The sequence below is a fragment of the Thunnus thynnus genome, chromosome 6 (genome assembly GCF_963924715.1).
Source record: "Thunnus thynnus chromosome 6, fThuThy2.1, whole genome shotgun sequence".
Lineage (NCBI taxonomy): Eukaryota > Metazoa > Chordata > Actinopteri > Scombriformes > Scombridae > Thunnus > Thunnus thynnus.
The window spans coordinates 17111592-17127182 of NC_089522.1; the positions used below are offsets into that span (position 1 = coordinate 17111592).

Consider the following 15591-nt stretch of genomic DNA (forward strand, 5'->3'; position numbering starts at 1 on the left):
AAATATAGTGGATATTTTCCATATTTATAGCATTTTTTTAGTTAAAAAAGAATCCCAGTGTTTTCTTGTTCTGGCACTAAAAAGACAGTAACCTAGAAAGATATTGACTACATTTGACTAATTTGGACGGCTGAGGCTTCATATTAGCTTCAATAAACTTCTAAATACATTTTGTACAGAAGGAGGACTGTGGATTTTGTCCCCATCACTACCTACATTGGCCTACATGTGGGTAGTGATGGCCTACATTGAAAGTGCATTATGAAGGGATCTCCTCATGGTCAGTAGGAACAGGAGGAATGATTACAGCAACAACAAAAAAAAGTGTTCATTTGGGCACTTGACTGTTGTTTTAGAGCAAACTTAAACATCTGTAAACCTTTAAAATGTTCAACTACTTGAGGATGTGCACATGGATTTCACTCCATATTAATGCTGAATAATGGATAATGAATATACTCTATGTAGTGACATCTGTTGGTGAAATCGTGGCCTACATGCTTAAAAGATTAACTCTCAAAGTAATGTCATCTATATTTTCTTAATGTTTTCTGCTTAAGCACAGATGTTTTCATCAGTAGTGGAAATACAATACTGTACTTGAGGGTACTTCTGTGCTATATCTACTGAACTTTATCTCCATTTTTATCACTTTATATTTCTACTTCACTAGGAGATTGAGACGATTGAGAAATAGTTGTACTTTTCACTCTATTACATTTATTTGACAGGTGTTTTCTTTGCAAATCATAATTTTAAACATATATACCGGGCAAATAAAATATGACATAGTGTTACACAGTAAGATGGACTACACCATAATTGAAATGAGCTCCATGACAACATAAAATGCTGTTAACTCATTAATACACCAGTGTTAATAATTCATTATTATACCTAATATACAAAAAAATAGCACTAATAATAATAATGAGCACTTTTACTTTTGATACTTCAGGTACATTTTACTGATAATACTTATGTACTTTTAGTCTTGTACCTGTAAAATTATATTTTTGCACTGTGTTGATACTTTTACTAATTGTAATTAAAGAACTTGAATACCTCTTCCAGCACTAGTTTTCATATCTTTTTCCAATAATACATTAGGGATATATATATATATGTTTTTTGTCATTGTAGCAGATAGGAATTTGATAAGGTGATTTAAGGTTCGTCATTTGTGTTTACAGTAGCTCTGTGTTTGCAATGCATCTATTACATTAAAGGTTGACAGAACAAGTCGGCGCTGCTTGAATCATCTCTCAGAATGGCACATCTGTGGTCCATATCTCTCACAAAGATCCTCTTTAGACTTTAGACCTAATCAGTTCAGATGATCAAGGGACCTAAATGTTGATACATATCATGTGTTGAGGCCGCAGTGCCAGTTTTATGTCAAATTCCAAAGTCCAACTGTTGCAACAACATACACCAACTTTAACTACGGAAGGGACTGAAAAGGATCTTTTGGGACAAGGACTTGAAATTATGGGCTCAGTAAGTAACCTTGTCTTTATTAGACAAAACTTAAGAGAACATAAATGTATAAAAAAGTAAAGTAAATTAGTTGAATGCTCAGCCTGGTACAGCTGTTGGATCAACTGAGGATTTGCTACAGAGATAAGTCGGTGCCTAACGTCTGACTTTTTGTATTACAGTGTGATGTGTTTTCTCTGAAAACTGTCATGTAATAACATGGACAATTATAGAATATTATGTTTTGTAATGACTTAAAATGTTGACATGGCAATGCCCATCATGAACTAAATCCCTCTTACATAATAACTTTATTTAACCAGGGGAGTAGATAGCAGAGATTAAAAAAAAATCTCTTTTACAGGAGTGTCCCGGAAACACACAGTATAACTCAGACTGATAACTCAGGTAAAATGTTTAGAGAGCGATTTGAGCAGATGTGATCAAAACATTTGCTGTGATGTGAAAACAGACATGCGAAAAATAGTTTTCAATCATATAAAATCGAAGCATAAAATAGATGAAATAATAAAACAGATAACAGATAATAAACCATAAATGCTACAATTCCTACCAAACAAAACCCTGACAGCTAGATTGACTCACCTCTAAATCAATGTTAGAATTGTTATAGACTGTAGTTTTGTGAAGGACAAGTTTAGACTTGAAGATAAGACTAAACCTTTGTGTCACTTCATTGCAGGACCATATCAAGGATGTTTAATACTCACCCGTGCAGGGACTGAGCCACGGAGTCCACAGGATGGTAAAAAGCGTCATGGTAGCCTATGCCCTGTGGGCAGTAGGTGGACCTGTGGGCCTTCACCATTTATATTTAGGGAGAGACAGCCATGCCCTGTTATGGATGCTAACCCTGGGAGGATTTGGGTTCGGCTGGGTCAGAGAGTTCATACGTATTCCTGCATATGTTAGTGAGGCCAATCAAGATGCAGACAAAGAAAGAAAAAGACCCCCCATGGTCCCTCCATCTATAGGCCCTGTCAGATTCGCTGGACAGGTGTGTGTTGGGATCTACTTTGGCACTGTGGCTCTGATAGGACTGAACTCCCTCAGTTTCTTCTACTTGATCGTTCTGCCGTTATGTGTGGGCGCAGGGGTGCATCTGGTGTCCAGTGTCGGCCAGCAGACCTCCGATCTCCAAAAAACGTTGACTGCTTGTCTCATAACTTCCCCAATATTCTATGGCAGCACTTTATCACCTCTCCCCATCAGCCTGGCCGCCAGTGTCACGGCTGCACAGCACCGCAGGTTCAAACGGACACCTGCGAGCACACAGGAACTAGGTGAGATATTGTTATAGGTGAGATATTAATAACATATTTGAATCATTTTATGTAGTAAAATAAAAAAAATTCTCTGTATTTTGTCCAGGCCCACGGCTTTACAGACTGGGTCTTGCTTGGCTGGCCTTCTCTGCTCCACTGGGTTACTGTATTTTTCATAACACCACAGCCACACTGTACTACCTGTCTGACTGTGTGGCAGCACTGCTGGATATTTTCTGGTTTCTGCCTTGGCTCAGAAATGTGTTTGAGTACATTCTTTTGATGCCATATCGAATCTTGTGTGCCCTGACTGGAGGGGGGTACTATGAGGAGGCTTGGAGGAAAATGCTGGAAATACTGCTCAAAGAGTACACTGTGAGGGAAAGAGAGGCACTGCAGGTGAGACTATAAATGATAAGATAGTTATAGTTAAGTGTTTATGTCATTCTGTACATTTTTAGTGAGTTAAGAAATTACTCCGGCATAGTCGTGGTTTCCAAACTGGTACAGTATCTGGACTTATCTATGTTGCAGATATTATCCTTGGAAGCGGAGGCCTCTCTTGAAGAGATAACTCGGAGCTACAGGGAGCTGGCCAAGACATGGCATCCAGACCACAACCCGGGCAAGGATGCTGAAGCAATGTTTGTCAAGATCAACGAGGCTTATGAGGTCCTTCTCCAGCGACACAGGCCCCATCGATTCAAATAGTTGCCCTTCATTTCCTTCATGACTGGCATGCATAGTTGCACAGGGATGTGACACTCTTGATTGCATTGTTTTTCTGTCATTATTTTATACTGTTCACTGGAAGGTGAATAGGAAGTATGCACAGAGACTGGCATTGTGTTGGCATCATCACCTGTTACTTCCACTTGACAAACAGCATTTCACAGCTGTGTGATTGGTTACTTGGCAGAGTTGGTGTCTCACAGAATAAAAAACAGCAGTTTGCTGCCACCCTGTGGCGCTGCATGTGTAATATCACCATTAAACTATTTCACCACAACAATTTTAGTTGTTTTCTCGTGTGCTTGCTTGATATTAAATGCTCAATTACCACTGTCATGCACATATTCTTTAATTTCACAGAGAGAATGCTATAAATATGTTATTAAGTCATGTAATAATAATGTTATAAAGGTATATAAACTGGAATACACAGACACAAAAAGACAAGAAATAGTAAAATAACCCGCCTACGCCACTCTCCATGAGCATTTCCGGGAGAGGCCTTGATCATAAACAGCGTCTGAGCATTCAAAGAATAATTTTACTAAATCTATCAGGCTTTCTGGCCAGCTAAGCTGTAAATGTCTCACTACAGATAATCATGCACTGCAGCTCAGTCTTCTGCTGAGCCTGTGGGTTCTTCTAATAGCATCATTTTCATCACATGCAGCTGACATGCATCGATGCATTCGACAATCACTGGATCAAGAGCTCTGTTGTACAATTATTCGGTCTGTATCCCAGCATGGGCCCGGAAGTTGTTTGGGATTCCCAGGTAAAAAAAAAAAATCCCGGAGATGCTGTCGTCGCCTGGGAAAACAAACAGCTATCCAGACAATTAAAAAGGAAAACACCGATCGGTCGCCAGGTAAGGAAGAGGCATGTGGACTTCACCGCGGCGCTTGGTAAGACCATCCATCAGTTTTCATTCGGAAGTACGGCATGTTTTTGAGTAGTTGGTGGGGTAAATGCCATTTGTCGTGTGGTCGGGTGCCATAGCAACGGCTCATGAGAAACACTGTATAGCCCAGGCCAGTTTGACGTGCTCGATGTTAGATGACAGCTGCGTTCATGCGGACAATTTGGTCGCAACTCCTGCAACAAATTGCCGTCGCGTCTCGCCGCTGTCTCGACCGTCCATGAGCTGATTGGTGTCATAACGGACCAAATCCACCGAGCTGCTACAATAAGTAGAGCTCACAGATATGTGGAGAGAGGCGTGATAGTTATTTGAGAATGTATACGTTTTATTGCACAGGCGCCCATCTCGGGCAGACACAGGATTGACAGACAAGGGTCGGCGCTGGTGCGCGTCCCTTTTTTTTAATCGCCGTGCCCCGGTGCGCGTCTCCCGGTTGCGCCTGTTGCACTCCATGCGCGGCCAGTGCCAGGATATTAATTTTCCCTGCGATGTGTTGTCTCCGCCCCCCCCCCCCCCCCCCCCCCCCCCCCCCCCCCTCGCTCCACAGTCTCCTCTGTCCACTGTTGTCATCCATTTGAGCAAAAGGTGCAGCATTTTACATCTGGCTCTTTTGTGTCTTTTGGATTTTCAACGTGAAATTAAATAGAGCATTACCTTAAAGTCTGGTCACACAAAACTAACATACCGTATGTCTGAAAATGTTGTAACTCAGCACCGAAAATTTCGAAAATTGGGATGATGTAGATGTATTTATTCCAAATATGACCTACTGTATGTCTGGGTTACTATGCCACTTTAAACTGGATTATATGAAATATATGTATATAGAAACATACTTTGATTTTTAAACATCTGCACATGCTAATATATACACTTTATATTGCTGTGTGTGTATATCTATATATATATATATACATAGATAGATAGATAGATAGATAGATACGCACACACACACACACACACACACACACACACATATATATATATATATATATATATATATATATATATATATACACACACACACAAACACACATATATGATCATATCTTACCTTCATATTGATTCTTGAAAGCTTCAAATCAAGGTTGTAGTTTGTGGTACTGTACAGGATTGCTTTACATTGTAGGTGTTCCTGCTATTTTCTCCACCCTCTGTAGTTTCAACTCCTCCTTCAACACTCTTGGCCATTAGCGTTATATAAATGTGGAGGCTCTCATATTCATTTGCTGGCCACAGTGCAGAAGAATCTAGGTGATACAGAAATAGCACAGCAGGACCTAAGTTTACTCGATTAGTTTATTACAGTGAACTTATTATTAGACACGTGGAACTGAAGGCGTAAAGCTAACTGTTTCCTAGCCTTATTCTTGTACCGCTTGTACAGCTACAGCTGCTAAGTATATTTTATATGGTTAGTATCCACTTTTTTATTTTACATTTATGTGACTACAACTCGGAAAATTGGATCTTTTCAAAAATGGTCATTATGAACGGGAAAAAAATCATATCTAATATCTGTTTTTTTTATCGCTTTTCTCCAGGCATCTGGTGAAAGAATGAATGCTGATGACTGCAATGGACGCTCATATGCACCAGGCAAGTATATACAAAAAGAGAAAACTACTGTACTTTTGTTTGTACAGTCTCCAGACATTAATGTTTACTTTAATAACGTGGGCATATTTGTGTTTCAGGCAATGGAGGAGAGTCATCAACGGAACAGGATTTTTATGGCGGGTTGCAGGGCCCTTCAGCGAGATCTCCAAACAGTCAGCAGTCCTCGCCACATCGCTCCCTTAGTGGTCAGTTATGATTCCTATGTTGCACTGTGGCCACATGGTCTATATAGGCTTCATCATTAAAAGTACGTAAAGAAATAAGTGTATTTTTCCCACATCCTCTCTCTACACAGCAAACTCCATCAAGGTTGAGCTTTGCAGTGATGATGAGTCACCAGTGGCTCCACAGCCAGAGAACACAGAAGCTGTAAGAGACAACAGCAAGACGGATGACAGAGGGGACTCCGTGGAAGAGGGGAGCACTGAGTACGCTGGGACTGGTAGAGACAGAGCGAATATTTACAATGAGATGGCCAGTCCGAATGCTGCTTCACCAGGACCTATCCGGCTGCCCAGTGGGAAGCTCCAGTGTGAGGTGTGCGGGATGATCTGCATTGGACCAAACGTGCTGATGGTGCACAAGCGTAGCCACACAGGTGTGAACAAACCAGCAAAACAAGGAACACAAATACATTTTATGGATAAAAATCTAACCCTAAACCTAACCCATAACCCTGAATGGAACTAAAATCTACAATAAATGAAGGTAATCATTTAAACGTATCATGTCTGAAAGCCTTCATCCATCCATGTGTTCTCAGGTGAGAGGCCGTTCCAGTGTAACCAGTGTGGAGCTTCCTTCACACAGAAGGGGAACTTGTTACGCCACATCAAGCTGCATTCGGGAGAGAAGCCTTTCAAGTGTCCCATCTGCAACTACGCTTGCCGTCGGAGAGATGCCCTGGCTGGACATCTACGCACACATGCAGGTAAATGAGTGAGCTTTGAATGTAATACAACAGAATTTAACACATGAAACATATTCCCTAAAAAGATTTTTCATGAATGCACTTATTTAGTTATTGAACTTGACTGATGCAGTTGTTCCATAACAATATTATTCCTTATTGTGATGAGTGATTGTTATGATGTATGGAACAATGTTAAGCGGTAACAGTGGGGATTCATTAGAATGGTCCGTTTCCCCCTTCTGTGCAGCTCAGAGGAAATAGGTATCTACTTCTGTAAAGCACATGACAAAATATGACATTTAAAAGTTCATGAAAACAGGAAATCCTGCTGGTGCTTTCAATTTGTGAGCGAACACTCCCCAGATGTTGACATGAGTTTTTTTTTTTTTTTGGTGTAGTGGATCTCCACAGGTTCATTTTCAAAGAGAAAATTCTTGTAAAATGGATTTCAGCGAATTGACGTCAGCGTTTCCGATTACTGAGACGGAACGTTGCGGTGTAGAGGTTAGGCGTTTTTCTGTCGTCATTGGCGGGCAACGTAGAACAATTTCAGGAATCTCCAACAATGGGGAAATCCACTCTCTCAAACCTAGCCAATAATAGGTTATTTTTAATTTAAAAAATCCCCCTACATAAACATATAAATAAACAACGTTATTATATTAATTTATATACTATTGGCCTCACCTTCGATTTGGTTATCCATCATCTGGAGTGAAATTTTGGCCTTGTCTTGTCTGTTGCAGAAGAAATACCTTCAATATTTTTTTCTGAATTGCAGTTTCTTCGCCAACGGTGGGAAAACCTTTCAAGTGCAGCTACTGTAGTCGCAGCTACAAACAACAGAGCACCCTGGAGGAACATCTGGAGCGCTGCCATAGTTACCTGAAGAGTCTGGACCACCAAACAGCAGTCAACACACAGACAGCACAGGGTAACACATCACACGATCATAAAACGTACTAACTTTTACATACAATAAATAAGCCTGTAAGTTCCTGCATGATTGTAAATGCAAATATATTCAATTAAGCTATTTTAACATATTTATACACACAATTAGTTAGTCAGATTGATGTTTTACTAGGCTTTTTGTTTGCAGGTGAAGAGTCAGTAAATATTGAGACAATGTCTAAACCTGTGCTCCAGCCATCCAACGAAAAAATCCAATTTGTGGATAGACTGGCAGTTAGCATCACCAAACGCAAGAGGTCAACACCACAGAAGTTTTTGGGTGAGTCTTTAAAAATAAAACAAAGTTATTCATATTTATTGAGAGTGCAAAAATATATTTATAACACGTACACATTCTATTTTGTTCCAATTTCAATTATATGATAACTGATATATTTTCAGCTTGATACTTGACTGATAAAGTACAGAAATAATAAGAACTTGGTCTAACATTATCAACTGCCATTCAAATAACATGCTATTGCCAGTTTGGAATCACTTCATGTTGCATCAGGGAAATGAGCAAGATTGAGCAGATGAAGCCAGTCCATTGATCCTTATTAATCACTGATATGTCCTTTTCATAGCTGAAAAACACATGCATCTTGATCTACCTGAAGCACCTTATGAATTGTCCTCTGGCTCTGAGAAGGAAGGGGACCTCATGAGCTCTCAGCCTGCCGGAGACTCGGCTAGGTTTGGGGCTACACATTTCCAAGGTGCCAGGGGTAAAGGGGAGAACCATGAGCAGCCTGCACTGTCTCAGCTCCATCCTGCCTTCCTGTCGGAGCTCCGCACAGTTATGGGCTCCATCAACAGCAACATGACTCCTCAGCGCTCCCGAGCCCATGGTGGAGGTGGGCTGGCTGCGATATCTCTTGGCCTGGCTGGGCGGGAGGAAGGTGAAGGCCGTGATGACCAACCCTCAGCCAATAGCCACACCACCTCACCCAACGGCTGTCCCGACTCTACAGACACAGAGAGCACAGCAGAAGAGCAGAGCACAAGGGCTACAGCCCCGACAAGTACCTCCAACAACCACCACCTCCACTACCAAACCCCAGCACTGCCCCGCAGCCATCCCACTTCCAGCCCCAGCCAGGCCAAAGACTTAGACCCAGAGTGGGAGAGAGCATGTCCTGTGCCCCCCACCATATTAAAGAAGCGCCCTGGCTCGCCCCTTTCTTCCAGGGAGACAGTGCAGGTGTTGGACAGAGACGGCCGGCCTGTGCGCTCCTTCCACTGCCGGCACTGCCGCATCCTCTTCCTGGACCATGTCATGTTCACCATCCACATGGGTTGTCACGGCTTCCGCCAACCCTTCGAGTGCAACATCTGCGGCCACCGCAGCCAGGACCGCTACGAGTTCTCCTCTCACATCAGCCGAGGAGAGCACCAGGTGGGCTGAGGAAAGGAGAACAGCGGTCGGATGAGGACAGGTGACTGTAAAGTTGTGGGCTCACGTTTGTTCTGCACCAGATCAGTTGCTTTAAATCCCTAGTGTAACTTAAAAGATTTGTGGTTTTATTGTTGAGAATATTTATTAAACTAAAGCAGGCGCGAGTGAAGAATCTTTTCAACGCAGCATTTAAAGTTTAGTGGAGGCAAATTACACTCTATGATTGATTGCACTCCCATTTCAAATCATGTGGCAAAACTACTGGTTTTGCTTCAAAAGTGCCTTCTTGGGGGATTTCCTCTTAACTAAAAAAACTGAGGGGGGTGGGGGGGACTGGTGCTCAAAAATCTTGACTAGCCATCTTTTCTTAAGTGATTTAGTTAGCATTTTTGAGAGGTCATGTGCACAGGCAGTTAAAAAAAGCATGGTATGTACATTTTAAGAATTATATTTGGTATGCTCAGTATGCACTAAGAGCTGTGTTTTTATGGTTGAGGGTATTTTGTGTAGTGTGTCAGGTAAGCTTAATATGCACTGAGAGCTTTGTGCCTCTGGGTTTGGGAGGAGCTTTTGTCACAGACGAAGCACAGAAATGGATTGCCTTAACTCCTACAGCAGCGTACTGCTGTAGGAATACATATTGTTTACAGCGTGGTTCGACAGCGTGTGAAGTCAAGCGAGAATATTTGCAGCTGCACAGTGAGAAGACTGTCAGACGAAGCAAAATCATGAAGGAAATGAACTTGAAAACATTCACCTGAGGGTGAAACGGGCATTCAGGGCTCAGATGTAAAATAAGTTTTTTTGGATTTTAAAGTGAGCCTTAGAATACTGGTGCAGATCAGACCATGAGCCATGTGGTGTACAGTAAGATCCTGACTGAGATGGCCCAGGGTGCTATACCTATACATGATTGCACTTTTAGGGTCCCTGCTTATATATGAACATCTTTGCCGAGGCACTTGATGGCTTTACTATTTTTTTCTGTGATTGTTCTACTGCACTGATAAATTGCATAATATTCACAATAATTGATGATCTAATTTACAACACCAGTGTGTTTTTAACGGAGCCGGCCTTCCACAGAATCCCACAGCGTTGCACTGGTTACTACACTCAAGTTTGCTGCAATGTGTGACTGAGAATTAAATATCATTTCAACTAAAATCATTCTTTTGTGGTTTTACACTCAGCGATTGAAGCTGAGATTTTTTCTGACAATTTACATAATGGAATTGAATTAATATTGAATTATTTAAAAATTAATGATGAATCAGTTGGGATCTATTAAGTTATCACTTGTGATTATCTATTTAGTGTTGTTTGTTTCAGCCTTGGTGTATTTAATCAGCTATATTCCAAATCTTATCCAGCATATTCCTCAAGTCCATGAAATGTTACCTCCTGCTTCTTTATAGCACCCAAATACCTTATTGCTACAGTACGGTGAGTTATCTGATAATGTTAATTTTGGGAACATGAATGAGACCAAACTCAGTATTCTTACTTGTTATTGTGGGTTTGCTGCTTCATAGTTAACTTGATTTCCTTTAATTGCAGGCAAAAATGTACTTGAAACTGTTTGAGAAAAAAAAAGAAATCTAAAAATGCACTTGGTTTGATAAGTAAAGAAGTGTGTGTGAATGGAATATAGCATGTGTGCTTGTCATTTTCTGCTTTTACCTGAATTGTGAATTATTTTTTGAAATGTGAAGTAATTTGAAAAAGTGAAAATGAGGCAGAGGTTTTTGTCTCCTTGTGTGAACTTTCAATGTTATATGATATTTTGTGAATGATGTAACATGACAAAACACTTTACCTCAAAGTTAAAGATGTACAACTGCCTCATTACTTCAAAAAGTCATGTTGCTTTCCGAGATGTTATTGCAGTTACAAATGCGTGCCCCTCGATATTCTCAAGACTTTTTACTGTCAATAAAGTTAAGTTTATTGTAAAAGTGATTTTCCCTCGTTTTCACTATGATGGCATCCACGTCTTTTTGCTTTTTAGCCACTGAAAATACATTACGGGTTTCCCGCCGTCTCCAGTGTGACAATACAGAAAACAAGAAGATTAGAGTTGAGAAATTAAAACATTTATTTCACAAAAATAACAATTAAAGCCACATTATACAGGCTTCGCAGAGAAGATATACTGTTTAGACACTATTCCTTTAACTTTTACTGCTACAAAGAAACTGCAGAATCTTTCAATTAACAGTTACAGTTGAGTAGAAATAAAATATTTACACCAGCCCTTAAGATTTTTAATTTATACTGCTGTGTCTATCAGTCCATATCAGAATTGACAATCATGATCTGGGTAGCTGCCTGTAATCTATATATTATGTTTAGTTAACAATTAGAGAAAAGTTGATGTAGAATATTTCTAACATGCCTGTAGAAACCGCTGGAGACTAAAAACCATCACAACAAATATTCAGTGATTATTTAATGTGATTCAACAAAAGGTGCAGAAACTCTGAGCTTCCAGTATCTGCTATCTACACAATTTCAACATTTTAGCTTAACAATAATAATTTATGGGTATGTGACGGGAACCCTGTGATTCATCATAGCTTAACTTAAATATCTGCAGTAGTTAGCAAATTCACACGTTATGTCGAGCAGGTCTTCGGCACACTGCCACAAGTTTTGATCATTACTTGATCATTAAATTACTTATTCAAAATTATAGTAATTCTGTTTAAACTGGCAAAAACTGATTAATTCAGAGAGAATTTCAGAGAAATTCATTTATCTGTATTGTAGATTATAGGAACTACATTCTGTCTTTTCCAGTATCTATAAAGACAGACTCCAGTGTATGTCCAGTGGATATAATGGAAGTCTTTCTTTTAACTTGACTCTTGATGAACTAGAGACCAGAGCCAACCATAAGTAACCTTCTCATTCAGCCTTATGTTCAAATTTTCAGAGTTTAAATTAGTAAGATAAGAAATGTTGATTTTTTTAAAAATTATTCCAACGTCCTAATTTAGTCTCACAGAAAACACAGTACACTCTACGACTCTGTTTAAAAAAGAATTAAATGATTTCATTTTAAATTTTTATAAACAGTAACTTAACTTTTTTTGCCTTTCATAAGGCATGTTAAGACTTCAAGAGAAAAGCAGCGAATTTCCTCAGAGAAACATAAGTCTTCACTATGAAAGGGGGTTACCTGAAACTTTGCCTCATGTTCGCATGACCTTTTGGCGTATTTGAAAAAGCTTGATGTGTCAGGGCCAGGTTAGTTTTAACCTTTTGTATCTTCTGCGGTGGGAACTCAGCTTTTGGCTGCTTCTACATCTAGAATATAGGTGCAATTCAAAAAATATACGAATAAAGTCAATCCTGTAGTGGACAACAATCACAAAATGCGTCACAATCACTGTATGTGTAATTTATAAACTAAATAATCAGTGCGGAAGACTTAATTTATTGAAGTTAAATTAAGTTTTGAATAGATAATGGGTCCTTAATGGTGTGTCGAGCATCAGAGGTGATGTTATTGTTTGTGCTTCTTCTGAAGATGGTAGACAGCTGTTTTAGTGGTTTATCAGATCCATTACTTGCAATTCTGACATTTGTTACAGCTGCGTTTTTTAAAGGATAAGGCTGGTGTTATTCTATATTATTCAATTTGTAAAAATCCTATAAGAAGACCTTAACCAGCAAGTCTGTCTCTCTCAATACCTTCCGACTTCCCTCCCATGGCCATGGCTCTCAGTCCATAAATCTTTAAAATGGGTCACTAATACATAGTTTCATTTTCAGAAATTAATTATTGTAATTTAATAGTGACTGATCTAATTAACCACAGTGAATAAAGACATCATTTGTCCTAAAAGCAAAATCTGTCAGTACAAGTTCATTATTTTTTTTTAAAAGTGTTCTCTAATCATTGACTACATGTGCAGTTAAACACTACTTCTTAGTGCAAACATCACTACTTATGATTTTCTTTCACGTGCAGCATTTGATGTGAACAGCTCACGGAAATACCACACTGACATCCCCACCCAACGCACTCTGTCTGTCTGTTTTTCTGACTGTCTGTCACTGCCTGTAAAAACTGTTCTTGTTACAAATGTCTTCTTTACCATTTTGATAGGATGAAAGCAGTCTACTGTGAAACAATGAAATGCATACAAGACACAGCATTTTAATGGTTGCAGCTAATTTGAGGATTTGGCACAACTTGAGAAGCGTGCACACTTCTGGTATGTGCAGCTTTTACAATTCTGAGGAAATAATCTGCTCGCAATCTCTGTGTGAATATGCTGAGTGTTAGATGTGAATTTACAGTTACAGAGAATTGCCTACCACCTGTGTTCAACAGGAAGCGTTCAGAAGGCATGCTCCTCTGATTGATTCTCTAATTTGTTAGTTTTTGCATGATTCACTCAATTTACTATACATCATTAATACATAACAGTTGACTGTTTTAAAAGCATAACTTTTTCCCCCTACTATTTTCACTGTAGCCACTTTCAATTTATTTCTGTATGGCATGAAAATCAACCCTCGGATACTCAACACTTGCTTGATCTAGGTTGTCCATCACAGTGAACTATAAATCATGTTTATTCTTTGTCACAGCTGCCTTCATGTTGTTTGACACTGCAGTTGAAAGCAAAGACTGCTTTGAAAAGCCTTCCGTCCGGTGCACTCAAGTGCTAGTGGGAAGCTCAGACATCTGAGAATTCAAGTTGGTTGCCAAACAGCATTCCAAAGCCATGTTGTTGGAAATCTAACCCAGCAGGAAAACAAGAAATCCTGGACATGAGTAAAAGGATGATGCAAAAAATTCAGGTTGCTTGTATTAAAATAGCATATTCACATTTGGGATTACAGAATTTCCCCCTACACTTGAATACAACTACGCAGAAACTCAGCAACAATAAAATACCACATAGTGACAATTACTCTGATTAGAGGACATTACCTGTGATAGATTACCTATCAAGCAAATTAAAGTAGAGCTTTAACGATTAGTCAATTAGACAACAGAAATTTAATCATCAATAATTTCGATAATCAGTTTGTCATGTCAAACTTTCCCAGTTTGCTCTTGTCAAATGTTATACGTCATTGTAAATTTAATATCTTTGGTTTTCTGACTGCTGGTCACACAAAACAAGCAGTCTGAAGATGTCATCTTGGGCATCTTTTGTAAATTGTAATGAGCCTCACTATTTTCTGATATTTTATAGCGTAGTCGATCAATCAAATGATCAAAAAAAAAATGTATGGATTAATAGTAAAATGTACTTCTCAGCAAAATTACTTTTATAATATACAGCTGTGACCAGATGGGTGCCTGAAAGGTGCATATTAAAAATCTAGAAATCAATGATATTGTCTGGAGGAAAAATATGTGCCAGCAGTGTAAAAACTGTGTATGATTTCTATTTAATGAGCTAAACTTGCAAAATAAAAGCAAAATGGTCATTCTATCTCTAAACTTAACTTGTGAAAGTTAAGAAGTTTAGTTTTGATCTTCATTTCTGATCAATTACAGATCAATTACAGATGATCAGTCATGAGTAAAAGAAGCTAACCTTGTTCTAATCTACAGAATATCTGTCTGTGTTATCCACTGAAGACGCACTGTGGTCAGGTGTTTCTCTTGAGGACATAGTCCACATCCACAACACAGGAAAAGCTCAGTTTCATTTGACTAGTCTGGCCTATGATCCATCTTTCATAGTGCTGGGTTGCAACTCCCTGGCCTCAGTCAATTAATCACCCGATATCGTCACTATGTTAGCTGTTATACCAATAACACTGACTGCACGACTAAGACCGTCAAACCAGGCCATCTAAGTATAAGAATATGTTGAGGTACTTACTTGTTCTATCCTTTTCCTCCATTTTTTCTGCTTTATTGTGGTTGGCAAACAGAGAAAGTGCATTACCGCCATCACCTGGTATGAAGACGGGATCATAACAGCCGCACAATAAACTTCCAAACGTGGTCGAATAAGTGACTGTATTTTAATAAGCTTATATTTACAGGAGCAGTTCCACGCCATATAGACCCGCTCTGGTCTGGTTTAAACTGTATATATGATTAGAAAGGTAAGTTATATATACTTTTACGCCATTAAATTAATTGAAAACATATTGGCTTAGTAGTTAATCCAATACACACTTTGTGTGTTTAAATAAGATTTCATTTCTCCAAAGATTAGCTCTGCACTTTTATAACACATCCACCACGTTCAGTTAACAAAAAAAGATAAGAATATCTTCTTTTTAGGCAGTCTTCTACCTTGTC

At 39.2% G+C, this 15591-nt stretch overlaps 2 protein-coding genes across 4 annotated transcripts; both read left to right on the forward strand.

Moving 5' to 3' along the window:
• The first annotated feature begins 1362 nt into the window (after positions 1-1362).
• On the forward strand, positions 1363-3777 carry dnajc22 (DnaJ (Hsp40) homolog, subfamily C, member 22). Its single transcript, XM_067592226.1, has 4 exons — positions 1363-1500; positions 2183-2783; positions 2872-3164; positions 3300-3777. The coding sequence occupies exons 2-4, from the start codon at positions 2243-2245 to the stop codon at positions 3474-3476; spliced, it is 1011 nt and encodes a 336-aa protein (XP_067448327.1). The 5' UTR covers positions 1363-1500; positions 2183-2242; the 3' UTR covers positions 3477-3777.
• A 111-nt stretch (positions 3778-3888) lies between these two features.
• ikzf4 (IKAROS family zinc finger 4) lies at positions 3889-11237 on the forward strand. 3 transcript variants are annotated; one of them, XM_067592224.1, is made up of 8 exons: positions 3889-5833; positions 5964-6018; positions 6117-6224; positions 6335-6637; positions 6803-6970; positions 7734-7886; positions 8055-8186; positions 8494-11237. In XM_067592224.1, exons 1-8 carry the CDS (start codon positions 5831-5833, stop codon positions 9312-9314), a joined length of 1743 nt encoding a protein of 580 aa, XP_067448325.1. In that variant the 5' UTR covers positions 3889-5830; the 3' UTR covers positions 9315-11237. The 3 variants fall into 3 exon arrangements, with proteins under 3 accessions (XP_067448325.1, XP_067448324.1, XP_067448323.1); XM_067592223.1 differs by having other exon boundaries at positions 3889-4402; XM_067592222.1 differs by having other exon boundaries at positions 3889-4365.
• Positions 11238-15591: the final 4354 nt, after the last annotated feature.